This window comes from Salmo trutta, chromosome 17, assembly GCF_901001165.1.
Source record: "Salmo trutta chromosome 17, fSalTru1.1, whole genome shotgun sequence".
NCBI classification, from domain to species: domain Eukaryota; kingdom Metazoa; phylum Chordata; class Actinopteri; order Salmoniformes; family Salmonidae; genus Salmo; species Salmo trutta.
Genome location: NC_042973.1, coordinates 2981687 through 2997826, shown reverse-complemented (window position 1 = coordinate 2997826; position 16140 = coordinate 2981687). Strand labels below are relative to the sequence as shown.

Sequence of the window (16140 nt, the reverse complement as noted above, 5' to 3'; positions counted from 1 at the left end):
GGGACATCAGTAATAGATGGGAGAGGGTAGAGGAGGGACATCAGTAATAGATGGTTGAGGGTAGAGGAGGGACATCAGTAATAGATGGGAGAGGTTGAGGGTAGAGGAGGGACATCAGTAATAGATGGAGAGGTTGAGGGTAGAGGAGGGACATCAGTAATAGATGGTTGAGGGTAGAGGAGGGACATCAGTAATAGATGGTTGAGGGTAGAGGAAGGGCATCAGTAATAGATGGTTGAGGGTAGAGGAGGGACATCAGTAATAGATGGTTGAGGGTAGAGGAAGGACATCAGTAATAGATGGTTGAGGGTAGAGGAGGGACATCAGTAATAGATGGTTGAGGGTAGAGGAGGGACATCAGTAATAGATGGTTGAGGGTAGAGGAGGGACATCAGTAATAGATGGTTGAGGGTAGAGGAAGGACATCAGTAATAGATGGTTGAGGGTAGAGGAGGGACATCAGTAATAGATGGTTGAGGGTAGAGGAGGGACATCAGTAATAGATGGTTGAGGGTAGAGGAGGGACATCAGTAATAGATGGTTGAGGGTAGAGGAAGGACATCAGTAATAGATGGTTGAGGGTAGAGGAGGACATCAGTAATAGATGGTGAGGGTAGAGGAGGACATCAGTAATAGATGGTTGAGGGTAGAGGAGGGACATCAGTAATAGATGGTTGAGGGTAGAGGAGGGACATCAGTAATAGATGGTTGAGGGTAGAGGAGGGACATCAGTAATAGATGGTTGAGGGTAGAGGAGGGACATCAGTAATAGATGGTTGAGGGTAGAGGAGGGACATCAGTAATAGATGGTTGAGGGTAGAGGAGGGACATCAGTAATAGATGGTTGAGGGTAGAGGAGGGACATCAGTAATAGATGGTTGAGGGTAGAGGAGGGACATCAGTAATAGATGGTTGAGGGTAGAGGAGGGACATCAGTAATAGATGGTTGAGGGTAGAGGAGGGACATCAGTAATAGATGGTTGAGGGTAGAGGAGGGACATCAGTAATAGATGGTTGAGGGTAGAGGAGGGACATCAGTAATAGATGGTTGAGGGTAGAGGAGGGACATCAGTAATAGATGGTTGAGGGTAGAGGAGGGACATCAGTAATAGATGGTTGAGGGTAGAGGAGGGACATCAGTAATAGATGGTTGAGGGTAGAGGAGGGACATCAGTAATAGATGGTTGAGGGTAGAGGAGGGACATCAGTAATAGATGGTTGAGGGTAGAGGAGGGACATCAGTAATAGATGGTTGAGGGTAGAGGAGGGACATCAGTAATAGATGGTGAGGGTAGAGGAGGGACATCAGTAATAGATGGTTGAGGGTAGAGGAGGGACATCAGTAATAGATGGTTGAGGGTAGAGGAGGGACATCAGTAATAGATGGTTGAGGGTAGAGGAAGGACATCAGTAATAGATGGTTGAGGGTAGAGGAGGACATCAGTAATAGATGGTTGAGGGTAGAGGAGGGACATCAGTAATAGATGGTTGAGGGTAGAGGAGGGACATCAGTAATAGATGGTTGAGGGTAGAGGAGGGACATCAGTAATAGATGGTTGAGGGTAGAGGAGGGACATCAGTAATAGATGGTTGAGGGTAGAGGAGGGACATCAGTAATAGATGGTTGAGGTTAGAGGAGGGACATCAGTAATAGATGGTTGAGGGTTAGAGGAGGGACATCAGTAATAGATGGTGAGGGTAGAGGAGGGACATCAGTAATAGATGGTTGAGGGTAGAGGAGGGACATCAGTAATAGATGGGAGAGGTTGAGGGTAGAGGAGGGACATCAGTAATAGATGGGAGAGGGTAGAGGAGGGACATCAGTAATAGATGGTTGAGGGTAGAGGAGGGACATCAGTAATAGATGGGAGAGGTTGAGGGTAGAGGAGGACATCAGTAATAGATGGAGAGGTTGAGGGTAGAGGAGGACATCAGTAATAGATGGAGAGGTTGAGGGTAGAGGAGGGACATCAGTAATAGATGGTTGAGGGTAGAGGAGGGACATCAGTAATAGATGGGTTGAGGGTAGAGGAAGGGCATCAGTAATAGATGGTTGAGGGTAGAGGAGGGACATCAGTAATAGATGGTTGAGGGTAGAGGAGGACATCAGTAATAGATGGTTGAGGGTAGAGGAAGGACATCAGTAATAGATGGTTGAGGGTAGAGGAGGACATCAGTAATAGATGGTTGAGGGTAGAGGAGGACATCAGTAATAGATGGTTGAGGGTAGAGGAGGGACATCAGTAATAGATGGTTGAGGGTAGAGGAGGGACATCAGTAATAGATGGGAGAGGTTGAGGGTAGAGGAGGGACATCAGTAATAGATGGGAGAGGGTAGAGGAGGGACATCAGTAATAGATGGTTGAGGGTAGAGGAGGGACATCAGTAATAGATGGGAGAGGTTGAGGGTAGAGGAGGACATCAGTAATAGATGGAGAGGTTGAGGGTAGAGGAGGACATCAGTAATAGATGGAGAGGTTGAGGGTAGAGGAGGGACATCAGTAATAGATGGTTGAGGGTAGAGGAGGGACATCAGTAATAGATGGTTGAGGGTAGAGGAAGGACATCAGTAATAGATGGTTGAGGGTAGAGGAAGGGCATCAGTAATAGATGGTTGAGGGTAGAGGAGGGACATCAGTAATAGATGGTTGAGGGTAGAGGAAGGACATCAGTAATAGATGGTTGAGGGTAGAGGAGGGACATCAGTAATAGATGGTTGAGGGTAGAGGAGGGACATCAGTAATAGATGGTTGAGGGTAGAGGAGGGACATCAGTAATAGATGGTTGAGGGTAGAGGAGGGACATCAGTAATAGATGGTTGAGGGTAGAGGAGGGACATCAGTAATAGATGGTTGAGGGTAGAGGAAGGACATCAGTAATAGATGGTTGAGGGTAGAGGAGGGACATCAGTAATAGATGGTTGAGGGTAGAGGAGGGACATCAGTAATAGATGGTTGAGGGTAGAGGAGGGACATCAGTAATAGATGGTTGAGGGTAGAGGAGGGACATCAGTAATAGATGGGAGAGGTTGAGGGCAGAGGAAGGACAAGAGTAAAAACAAACAAAGTAGAACTATAGTAAAATAGACTGTGTTCATAAAATGTATATAGTATAAGCTGGACGTAGAGGCCTAAGCGTTGTTGTTCACTAGTTTGCTAGAAGAGGTTGGAGGGTAATAAAGGAAATACATTTTGAAAGTATATGTACTTGTGTATATGTATATATGTATGTATGTAGGTGTGTGTATTCTTAAAATAAAGTGGTGATCCTAACTAACCTAAAACAGGAAATTTTTACTAGGATTAAATGTAAACTTCTGACCCACTGGGAATGTGATGAAAGAAATAAAAGCTGAAATAAATCATTCTCTCTACTATTATTCTGACATTTCACATTCTTGAAATAAAGTGGTGATCCTAACTGACCTAAAACAGGGAATTTTTAGGATTAAATGTCAGGAATTGTGAAAAACTGAGTTTAAATGTATTTGGCGAAGGTGTATGTAAACTTTCCCGACTTCAACTGTGTAGATATATTAAAAAAATCCCTGTCTTAGGTCATAAGTCTGTTCTCTCTGCTACCGCACAGCAAGCGGTACCGGAGCGCCAAGTCTAGGACCCAAAAGGCTCTTTAGCAGCTTCTACCTCCTCCAAGCCGTAAGACTGATGAACAATTAATGAAATGGCCACCCGGACTATTTACATTGGTTTTGTTTTTACACTGTTGCTACTCACTGTTTATTATCTATGTATAGTCACTTTACAAATTACCTCGACCCACGCACATTGACTCGGTACAGGTACCCGTACCCCTGTATATAGCCCTGTATATAGCCTCGTTATTGTTATGTAATTTTCTTGTTACTTTTTATTTATTTAAAAAATATATATACTTTAGTTTATTTAGTAAATATTTTCTTAACTCTATTTCTTGAACTGCATTGTTGGTTAAGGGCTTGAAAGTAAGCATTTCACTGTGAGGTCTACTACACCTGTTGTATTCAGCATTTCACTGTGAGGTCTACTACACCTGTTATATTCAGCATTTCACTGTGAGGTCTACTACACCTGTTGTATTCAGCATTTCACTGTGAGGTCTACTACACCTGTTGTATTCAGCATTTCACTGTGAGGTCTACTACACCTGTTGTATTCAGCATTTCACTGTAAGGTCTACTACACCTGTTGTATTCAGCATTTCACTGTGAGGTCTACTACACCTGTTGTATTCAGCATTTCACTGTGAGGTCTACTACACCTGTTGTATTCAGCATTTCACTGTAAGGTCTACTACACCTGTTGTATTCAGCATTTCACTGTAAGGTCTACTACACCTGTTGTATTCAGCATTTCACTGTGAGGTCTACTACACCTGTTGTATTCAGCATTTCACTGTGAGGTCTACTACACCTGTTGTATTCAGCATTTCACTGTGAGGTCTACTACACCTGTTGTATTCAGCATTTCACTGTAAGGTCTACTACACCTGTTGTATTCAGCATTTCACTGTGAGGTCTACTACACCTGTTGTATTCAGCATTTCACTGTAAGGTCTACTACACCTGTTGTATTCAGCATTTCACTGTGAGGTCTACTACACCTGTTGTATTCAGCATTTCACTGTGAGGTCTACTACACCTGTTGTTTTCAGCATTTCACTGTGAGGTCTACTACACCTGTTGTATTCAGCATTTCACTGTAAGGTCTACTACACCTGTTGTATTCAGCATTTCACTGTGAGGTCTACTACACCTGTTGTATTCAGCATTTCACTGTAAGGTCTACTACACCTGTTGTATTCAGCATTTCACTGTGAGGTCTACTACACCTGTTGTATTCATAATTTCACTGTGAGGTCTACTACACCTGTTGTATTCAGCATTTCACTGTAAGATCTACACCTGTTGTATTCAGCATTTCACTGTAAGGTCTACTACACCTGTTGTATTCAGCATTTCACTGTGAGGTCTACTACACCTGTTGTATTCAGCATTTCACTGTAAGGTCTACTACACCTGTTGTATTCAGCATTTCACTGTAAGGTCTAATACACCTGTTGTATTCAGCATTTCACTGTGAGGTCTACTACACCTGTTGTATTCAGCATTTCACTGTAAGGTCTACTACACCTGTTGTATTCAGCATTTCACTGTAAGGTCTACTACACCTGTTGTATTCAGCATTTCACTGTAAGGTATACACCTGTTGTATTCAGCATTTCACTGTAAGGTCTACTACACCTGTTGTATTCAGCATTTCACTGTGAGGTCTACTACACCTGTTATATTCAGCATTTCACTGTGAGGTCTACTACACCTGTTGTATTCAGCATTTCACTGTAAGGTCTACTACACCTGTTGTATTCAGCATTTCACTGTAAGATCTACTACACCTGTTGTATTCAGCATTTCACTGTGAGGTCTACTACACCTGTTGTATTCAGCATTTCACTGTAAGGTCTACTACACCTGTTGTATTCAGCATTTCACTGTAAGGTCTACTACACCTGTTATATTCAGCATTTCACTGTAAGGTCTACTACACCTGTTGTATTCAGCATTTCACTGTGAGGTCTACTACACCTGTTGTATTCAGCATTTCACTGTAAGGTCTACTACACCTGTTGTAATCAGCATTTCACTGTAAGGTCTACTACACCTGTTGTATTCAGCATTTCACTGTGAGGTCTACTACACCTGTTGTATTCATAATTTCACTGTGAGGTCTACTACACCTGTTGTATTCAGCATTTCACTGTAAGATCTACACCTGTTGTATTCAGCATTTCACTGTAAGGTCTACTACACCTGTTGTATTCAGCATTTCACTGTGAGGTCTACTACACCTGTTGTATTCAGCATTTCACTGTAAGGTCTACTACACCTGTTGTATTCAGCATTTCACTGTAAGGTCTAATACACCTGTTGTATTCAGCATTTCACTGTGAGGTCTACTACACCTGTTGTATTCAGCATTTCACTGTAAGGTCTACTACACCTGTTGTATTCAGCATTTCACTGTAAGGTCTACTACACCTGTTGTATTCAGCATTTCACTGTAAGGTATACACCTGTTGTATTCAGCATTTCACTGTAAGGTCTACTACACCTGTTGTATTCAGCATTTCACTGTGAGGTCTACTACACCTGTTATATTCAGCATTTCACTGTGAGGTCTACTACACCTGTTGTATTCAGCATTTCACTGTAAGGTCTACTACACCTGTTGTATTCAGCATTTCACTGTAAGATCTACTACACCTGTTGTATTCAGCATTTCACTGTGAGGTCTACTACACCTGTTGTATTCAGCATTTCACTGTAAGGTCTACTACACCTGTTGTATTCAGCATTTCACTGTAAGGTCTACTACACCTGTTGTATTCAGCATTTCACTGTAAGGTCTACTACACCTGTTGTATTCAGCATTTCACTGTGAGGTCTACTACACCTGTTGTATTCAGCATTTCACTGTGAGGTCTACTACACCTGTTGTTTTCAGCATTTCACTGTGAGGTCTACTACACCTGTTGTATTCAGCATTTCACTGTAAGGTCTACTACACCTGTTGTACTCAGCATTTCACTGTGAGGTCTACTACACCTGTTGTAATCAGCATTTCACTGTAAGGTCTACTACACCTGTTGTATTCAGCATTTCACTGTGAGGTCTACTACACCTGTTGTATTCATAATTTCACTGTGAGGTCTACTACACCTGTTGTATTCAGCATTTCACTGTAAGATCTACACCTGTTGTATTCAGCATTTCACTGTAAGGTCTACTACACCTGTTGTATTCAGCATTTCACTGTGAGGTCTACTACACCTGTTGTATTCAGCATTTCACTGTAAGGTCTACTACACCTGTTGTATTCAGCATTTCACTGTAAGGTCTAATACACCTGTTGTATTCAGCATTTCACTGTGAGGTCTACTACACCTGTTGTATTCAGCATTTCACTGTAAGGTCTACTACACCTGTTGTATTCAGCATTTCACTGTAAGGTCTACTACACCTGTTGTATTCAGCATTTCACTGTAAGGTATACACCTGTTGTATTCAGCATTTCACTGTAAGGTCTACTACACCTGTTGTATTCAGCATTTCACTGTGAGGTCTACTACACCTGTTATATTCAGCATTTCACTGTGAGGTCTACTACACCTGTTGTATTCAGCATTTCACTGTAAGGTCTACTACACCTGTTGTATTCAGCATTTCACTGTAAGATCTACTACACCTGTTGTATTCAGCATTTCACTGTGAGGTCTACTACACCTGTTGTATTCAGCATTTCACTGTAAGGTCTACTACACCTGTTGTATTCAGCATTTCACTGTAAGGTCTACTACACCTGTTATATTCAGCATTTCACTGTAAGGTCTACTACACCTGTTGTATTCAGCATTTCACTGTGAGGTCTACTACACCTGTTGTATTCAGCATTTCACTGTAAGGTCTACTACACCTGTTGTAATCAGCATTTCACTGTAAGGTCTACTACACCTGTTGTATTCAGCATTTCACTGTGAGGTCTACTACACCTGTTGTATTCATAATTTCACTGTGAGGTCTACTACACCTGTTGTATTCAGCATTTCACTGTAAGATCTACACCTGTTGTATTCAGCATTTCACTGTAAGGTCTACTACACCTGTTGTATTCAGCATTTCACTGTGAGGTCTACTACACCTGTTGTATTCAGCATTTCACTGTAAGGTCTACTACACCTGTTGTATTCAGCATTTCACTGTAAGGTCTAATACACCTGTTGTATTCAGCATTTCACTGTGAGGTCTACTACACCTGTTGTATTCAGCATTTCACTGTAAGGTCTACTACACCTGTTGTATTCAGCATTTCACTGTAAGGTCTACTACACCTGTTGTATTCAGCATTTCACTGTAAGGTATACACCTGTTGTATTCAGCATTTCACTGTAAGGTCTACTACACCTGTTGTATTCAGCATTTCACTGTGAGGTCTACTACACCTGTTATATTCAGCATTTCACTGTGAGGTCTACTACACCTGTTGTATTCAGCATTTCACTGTAAGGTCTACTACACCTGTTGTATTCAGCATTTCACTGTAAGATCTACTACACCTGTTGTATTCAGCATTTCACTGTGAGGTCTACTACACCTGTTGTATTCAGCATTTCACTGTAAGGTCTACTACACCTGTTGTATTCAGCATTTCACTGTAAGGTCTACTACACCTGTTATATTCAGCATTTCACTGTAAGGTCTACTACACCTGTTGTATTCAGCATTTCACTGTGAGGTCTACTACACCTGTTGTATTCAGCATTTCACTGTAAGGTCTACTACACCTGTTGTATTCAGCCTTTCACTGTAAGGTCTACTACACCTGTTGTATTCAGCATTTCACTGTGAGATCTACTACACCTGTTGTACTCGGCGCATGTGATAAATAACATTTAATTTGATTTGAAACGCTACCACCTGCTGGTATGTTGACAGTATTGCACGAGTGTGAATATATTTACAATCAAGTGGCAACGTCATTGCATTGGAGAAATGTTTTTTATCCTTCTTTTCGTAACTGCATAGAAGATATACAAAGTATATTTAATTAGCCTACTTATCCTACTCGGTTGATGAATTTATGACATAATGAGAAAAATAAAATAAATAGATTAAAATAAGATTTTATTAAAGGAAAAATATGAGCGCGCGTCACAAATGTTTCTTCCACAATCATGACGTGTTTTAAAATCGACCAAACGGATATCGTCGTGACATCATCAACCTGAGACGAGGAAGCAGCGCTGAAAACTGAAAAAAAAATGGTGACAATCTTTGCGTGCTTTAGTTTGCTATATATTTAATCGTTTTCATGTCGTTTACAATGTTACAAAGTGTGTTGATAGTTATCAGCAAGTCGCATAGTTAAAACTGCATCTATATATATGTCACTGGTTTCAGGCCAGTGAGCGTTAGCATGTCTGAAGAATGAGCATGTCGTTGATTTTGCGTTTTATCATCTAGCAAACGTTTGAGCCTAGCTAGCTAGCTAACTATGTAGTTACTATAAATAATTGTTGCATAAAGAAAATCATTAGGTTACGGCCCTGGTCTCCTAGTTAGCGCAAAGGAATGCTAGACTACTAAACGTTAGCGATGTAGCAGTGATTCATAACGCTGTAACTAGTTTAAGGTTAAATGTTTATTCTGTGTTGCAGCTTTTCTACTCCTTTTTCAAGTCCCTGGTGGGGAAGGACGTGGTGGTGGAGCTCAAAAATGACTTGAGGTTTGTATCATCTAGTTACAGTGGCGGAATTCACATAAGACTTTTTTATAGCGCTTCTTCGTTAGACAAAATCTAAAAAAATCGCTTGATCAAAAATAAACACGTAGTACTTTTTAAAAAAAAAAGTAAAATATAGGCTACAACAGTAGTTAGGTGAAGTGTGAGTGGTTCTTGAAGCCTCCAGCCGCGGTGGCCGATAGAGAATCTGGAAACTCAAAGCGAGATGTTTTAACACACCGTTTTTAAACTATGGCGCCCGACATGGTTCAATGGTCAAATAAATCACTATGATCTACTTCGCCTTTTTTTTCTAATTGTCGTTCATGTATACTGTGGTAATGAAGATAAATAAATAATAACTGACTGCAATGTATAATACGGCGAACTTAGCAAACGAGGAAATGTGTTGTAAGTGCATTCATTGAGGTATAAAATAACTGGGGTGTATTCATAAAGGAAACTGTTGAAGAATCAAACGGAAGAAAAGTTTCTATTTTTTAGGTCCCTCCCCTTTTTTTGTTCAGTTTGCTTCTGTTTAAGAAACGTTTTGCAGCATAATTGGAGTAATTTTCAAATAGAGATTCATGGACCATCTATAGAGCCCCATAGTGGCGTTATAATACCCATAAGATCAGCTTCCGTTACAATTATTTGAATAATTCAATGGATGTTCTGTGTACAAAAGTGTCTTATCAATTTTCGAATCAGTCTTTTCAATCAGGCGATCAATGGAAATGGTCTTTCTGAGCTTGATGTCAGTTAAACTGCAGTACAGAAAGCAAGACTGTTGGAGCAATTGACTGCTTCCAGACCTGAACCCCTGGCCCCTTGAAGTGGTTTCCTCTAGTTGCCACAGTCAAAATTGGCAATGCAAAATGTTATGATAATGAAAATGTTATTTTTGGTCTTAAATTAAGTTTAGCTGTATTTTTTTTTTAGGTTTAATGTCACATTTTAAGAAGAGAAATTGTAGAAATAGGTGGGGGTTTATGACTGTTACTGTGGCAACGAGTGAAGACTCCTTGAAGTGCATGTTGGGGCTTCTGCTATTCTTTCTGTTCCTCTGGAAATAGCTGGTCTAACACAACAACAACAACACTGAGACCCGCGTGAACACAGCTGCACCACGGGGTCGGACAGGCCGTTTGCTTAAATGAACATCATGCCTGCTCTTGCGGTGTCAGACCCTGTAGTACAAGGTGTGAGATCTGCTAACTTATCCACTTTCCTTCATCTGAGGGTTGTTTTTGTAAAGGAGTATAACAGTCTTTGGGTGTAAATTAGTTTTGTCTGCGAAGGCAGGCAACACCCTATACAATTTTCATGGAAATTCATTTCGTGAGAAGCGTACAAAATACACAATCAATAATACATGCAATTAAAATAAAAACGGAAGAAGTGAGTGTACACATATTCTCGTAGTCCCGGTGACATACTGTCAGCCCATGTCACAGGGCTTTGGGAGAACGTGTTCTCCTACGTAGAAAATATGGACTCGGGCAAAGACATTTAGGAGCACAGTGAAAGGTATTAAAGATAGAATTTTTCATTTTTCTAGGAGCTCCTAAATGAAACTTCCAGGTCGCACAGTAACAATACTTAGGCGCATATGCGAGTCCAACTGTAGAACCCTGTGTTATGTCCTTGGTCCCGCTGAATGAAGTCTGCCCTGCTTCTGTTTATTATTGAACAGTGGGACCTTGTATCTCCTTCCGGAGGGCAGCAGCTCACCGTTTTTTGACCTAGGTTGTGTGTGGGATGTCCTTGTCTCTTACCTGTCTGTCATGGAGTCCCTGAAACACCCCCTGCACTAAAAACCTCACAATTGAAAGATTAAGATGTTTACAGATGTTGATTTTGCAAGTTACACATCTTTTGTCTATTTTCAGCATCTGTGGAACACTTCACTCTGTTGATCAGGTAAGAATAGAAGATGAACCCAAACCACATATTCATCCCTGTTTTAAACGGGCTCCTACGTTGTTGTGCTCACTGTAGTTCTTCCTATTGCAGTACCTGAACATTAAACTGACGGACATCAGTGTCACGGATCCAGAGAAGTATCCACATATGGTGAGTCCTGTCCATACATTGGACAATATAGGGCTGGTTTCCCAGACATACTGTATTTACACTATTTACATTGCGTTCGGTAAGTATTCAGACCCCTTTTACTTTTTCCTCATTTTGTTACGTTACATCCTTATTCTAAAACGGATTCAATTGTTTTGTTTTTCCCCTCATCAATCTACACACAATACCCCATAATGACATCACAATACCCCAATAATGACATCATAATACCCCATAATGACAAAGCAAAAACTGCTTTTATTTTTTATTTTTTGGCAAATGTATTCAAAATTAAAACGGATCCCATTTTAAATAAGTATTCAGACCCTTTACTCAGTACTTTGTTGAAGCACCTTTGGCAGCGATTACAGCCTCGTATGATGCTGCAAGCTTGGCACGCCTGTATTTGGGGAGTTTCTCCCATTCCTCTCTGCAGATCCTCTCAAGCTCTGTCAGGTTGGATGGGGAGCGTCGCTGCACAGCTATTTTCAGGTCTACAGAGATGTTTGACCGGGTTCAAGTCCGGGCTCTGACTGGGCCACTCAAGGACATTCAGAGACTTGTCCTAAAGCCACTGCTGCTTTGTCTTGGCTGTGTGCTTAGGGTCGTTGTCCTGTTGGAAGGTGAACCTTTGCCCCAGTCTGAGGTCCTGAGCGCTCTGGAGCAGGTTTTCATTAAGGATCTCTCTGTACTTTGCTCTGTTCGTCTTTGCCTCGATCCTGACTAGTCCCCAAGTCCCTGCCACTGAAAAACATCACCACAGCATGATGCTGCCACCACCATGCTTCACCGTAGGGATGGTGCCAGGTTTCCTCCAGATGTGACGCTTGGCATTCAGGCCAAAGTGTTCAATCTTGGTTTCATCAGACCAGGGAATCTTGTTCCTTATGGTCTGAGAGTCCTTTAGGTGCATTTTGTCTGGCCATTCTACCATAAAGGCCTGATTGGTGGAGTGCTGCAGAGATTGTTGTCCTTCTGGAAGGTTCTGGAAGGTTCTGGAAGGTTCTCCCATCTCCAGAGAAGAACTCTGAAGCGCTGTCAGAGTGACCATAGGGTCCTTGGTCACCTCCCTGATCAAGGCCCTTCTCCCCAGATTGCTCAGTCTTGGTGGTTCCAAACTTCTTCCATTATAGAATGATGGATGCCACTGTGTTCTTGGGGACCTTCAATGCTGCAGAAATGTTTTGGTACCCTTCCCCGGATTTGTGCCTTTACACAATCCTGTCTCGGTGCTCTATGGACAATTTCTTCTACCTCATGGCTTGGTTTATGGTCTGACATGCACTGTGTAAATAAGGTATTTTTGTTTTAATTTTTTTTAAATAAATTTGCAAACATTTCTCAACCTATTTTCACGTTGTCATTATGGGGTGTTGTGTGTAGATTGAGGAACATTTTTGGTTGAATCAATTTTCGAATAAGACTGTAACAAAATGAAGGGGTCAGAATACTTTCAGAATGTACTGTATAGTCCAGGACTAGGCTTAAATCTGTGTCTAGGAAACCAGCCCTTTCTAAACTAAAGCTCTGCTTCTGACGTTGACTGGATGCACTGTAATACGACAGTTCCTTCCTTCGCAAACACCCTCTCAAGATCTTCAGAACAGATGCTGTGAAATAAATCAATAACGGATTATTGACTGTTCTCTAAAGTGATCAAATCAGCCTGTTTTTCTAATGCTACCTGTTTATCTTCTGTCACCAGTTATCAGTGAAGATCTGTTCTGTTATCAGTGAAGATCTGTTCTGTTATCAGTGAAGATCTGTTCTGTTATCAGTGAAGATCTGTTCTGTTGTCTTCTGTCACCAGTTATCAGTGAAGAACTGTTTCATCCGAGGCTCTGTGGTGCGGTACGTCCAACTACCTGCAGATGAGGTCGACACTCAGCTGTTACAGGACGCTGCGCGCAAGGAGGCGCTGCAACAGAAGCAGTGACGCTTTAACACAGACATCATGGAGGGAGGCAGGGAGGGAGGGAGGGAGGGAGGCAGGGAGGGAGGGAGGGATTTGGAAGATGGACAGATGTTTTAGTTTGGTGTAAACAATCATTCGGGTATCAAAATGTAATTGAATCTGTTTTACACAGAAGCCCCTGAAATGTATTTGTTGTCTAGCCTATTTTGCCACATTGGTATTGCAGTGCTTGAGTGTCACCTACCTCAAAAGCCAACTAAGGTCTCCCAGCACTTGATACCCTACTGTTTTGTTCACATTTGGACGAGCTTCCAATACTTCCTTTTCTCTATTCTGTAACAGCACCACTATTTGTTGATGTCAGAAATGACCCGTTTCTGCCTGTTTTGATTTTATTTTTATCGGTGTCCTTGAGAAGCAGTGTCCAGAATGAATATATTCTCCTTCTGAAGACTGTTCTTCTGCTCAGATTGAGAATATTCTCCGCTTTTTTTTTTTCTTTTTTTTCTAAAACCAGTTTTGAGTTTGTATGACTCATGTTATTTACATCACCTTTTTGATGTGTAGATAAACCTTGTTTAAATCCTGTTCTTGTTGTCCACTCGTTTGAATACAATACGGCTATATCATGCCAGAGGGATGGTCACTAGCATTTGTATTTATTATGGATCTCCATTAGTTCCTGCCAAGGCAGCAGCTACTCTTCCTGGGGTTTATTATGGATCCACATTAGTTCCTGTCAAGCCAGCGGCTACTCTTCCTGGGGTTTATTATGGATCCCCATTAGTTCCTGCCAAGGCAGCAGCTACTCTTCCTGGGGTTTATTATGGATTCCCATTAGTTCCTGCCAACGCAGCAGCTACTCTTCCTGGGGTTTATTATGGATCCCCATTAGTTCCTGCCAAGGCAGCAGCTACTCTTCCTGGGGTTTATTATGGATCCCCATTAGTTCCTGTCAAGGCAGCAGCTACTCTTCCTGGGGTTTATTATGGATCCCCATTAGTTCCTGTCAAGGCAGCAGCTACTCTTCCTGGGGTTTATTATGGATCCACATTAGTTCCTGTCAAGGCAGCAGCTACTCTTCCTGGGGTTTATTATGGATCCCCATTAGTTCCTGCCAAGGCAGCAGCTACTCTTCCTGGGGTTTATTATGGATCCCCATTAGTTCCTGCCAAGGCAGCAGCTACTCTTCCTGGGGTTTATTATGGATCCCCATTAGTTCCTGCCAACGCAGCAGCTACTCTTCCTGGGGTTTATTATGGATCCCCATTAGTTCCTGTCAAGGCAGCAGCTACTCTTCCTGGGGTCCAGTAACATTAAGGAAGTTATATACAGTTGAAGTCAGACATTTACATACACTTAGGTTGGAGTCATTAACTCGTTTTTCAACCACTCCACAAATTTCTTGTTAACAAACTATAGTTTTGGTAAGTCAATTAGGACATCTACTTTGTGCATGACACAAGTAATTTTTCCAACAATTGTTTACATACAGATTATTTCACTTATAATTCACTGTATCACAATTCCAGTGGGTCAGAAGTTCACATACACTAAGTTGACTATGCCTTTAAACAGCTTGGAAAATTCCAGAAAGTGATGTCATGGCTTTAGAAGCTTCCGATAGGCTAATTGACATCATTTGAGTCAGTTGGAAGTCTACCTTCCAACTGACTCTTTGCTTGACATCATGGAAAAATCAAAAGAAATCAGAAGAGACCTCAGAAAATAAATTGTAGACCTCCACAAGTCTGGTTCATCCTTGGGAGAAATTTCCAAACGCCTGAAGGTACCACGTTCATCTGTACAACAATAGTATGCAAGTATAAACACCATGGGACCACGCAGCCGTCATACCGCTCAGGAAGGAGACGCGTTCTGTCTCCTAGAGATGAACTTACTTTGGTGCGAAAAGTGCAAATCAATCCCAGAACAACAGCGAAGGAAACGGGAACAAAAGTATCTATATCCACAGTAAAACGAGTCCTATATCGACATAACCTGGAAGGCCGCTCAGCAAGGATGAAACCAAAATGGAACTGTTTGGCCATAATGAACATCGTTATGTTTGGAAGAATAAAAAAAAATGGGGAGGCTTGCAAGCCGAAGAACACCATCCCAACCGTGAAGCACGGGGGTGGCAGCATCATGTTGTGGGGGTGCTTTGCTGCAGGTGGGACTGGTGCACTTCACAAAATAGATGGCATCATAAGGCAGGAAAATGATGCGGCTCTTTGTTGAGTGTTGCAGTAATTTCACTCGCTGTAGTAACAGACGTGTATAGTGTTGAGTCATCAGCATACATAGACACACACAACAGCCAGTGGCATGTCGTTAGTAAAGATTGAAAAAAGAAAGGGGCCTAGACAGCTGCCCTGGGGAATTCCTGAATCTATGGATTATGTTGGAGAGGCTTCCATTAAAGAACACCCTCTGTGTTCTGTTAGACAAGTAACTCTTTATCCACATTATAGCAGGGGGTGTAAAGCCATAACACGTGTTTTTCCAGCAGCAGACTATGATCGATAATGTCAAAATCTGCCCTGAAGTCTAACAGGACAACCCCCACAATCATTTTATCATACATTTCTCTCAGTCATTTGTGTTAATGTCCTTCCCTATAAGCGTGCTGAAAGTCTGTTGTCAATTTGTTTACTGTAAAATACCATTGTATCTGGTCAAACACCATTTATTTCAAAAGTTCAGGCCTGAGGGTACACACTTTCTAGTAGGCTTATATTGAAGAAATGGCAAATAGGAGTGGCAATATCGTCCACTATTAACCTCTGTAATTTTCCATCCAAGTTTTCAGACCCCGGTGGCTTGTCATTGTGGATAGACAAAACAATTTTCACCTCTTCCACACTCACTTTT

The 16140-nt window shown here is 41.7% G+C and overlaps 1 protein-coding gene and 1 long non-coding RNA gene across 3 annotated transcripts; both read left to right on the top strand.

Moving 5' to 3' along the window:
- The first annotated feature begins 1583 nt into the window (after nucleotides 1–1583).
- Nucleotides 1584–3283, top strand: LOC115151285 (uncharacterized). Its single transcript, XR_003867255.1, has 2 exons — nucleotides 1584–1629; nucleotides 3129–3283. It is a non-coding gene; the product is annotated as an uncharacterized LOC115151285 (long non-coding RNA).
- Nucleotides 3284–8713: 5430 nt separating this feature from the next.
- On the top strand, nucleotides 8714–13902 carry smx5. 2 transcript variants are annotated; one of them, XM_029695395.1, is made up of 6 exons: nucleotides 8714–8817; nucleotides 9211–9278; nucleotides 11168–11198; nucleotides 11292–11351; nucleotides 13162–13315; nucleotides 13356–13902. In XM_029695395.1, the coding sequence occupies exons 1-5, from the start codon at nucleotides 8815–8817 to the stop codon at nucleotides 13285–13287; spliced, it is 288 nt and encodes a 95-aa protein (XP_029551255.1). In that variant the 5' UTR covers nucleotides 8714–8814; the 3' UTR covers nucleotides 13288–13315; nucleotides 13356–13902. The 2 variants fall into 2 exon arrangements, with proteins under 2 accessions (XP_029551255.1, XP_029551253.1); XM_029695393.1 differs by having other exon boundaries at nucleotides 13352–13902.
- Nucleotides 13903–16140: the final 2238 nt, after the last annotated feature.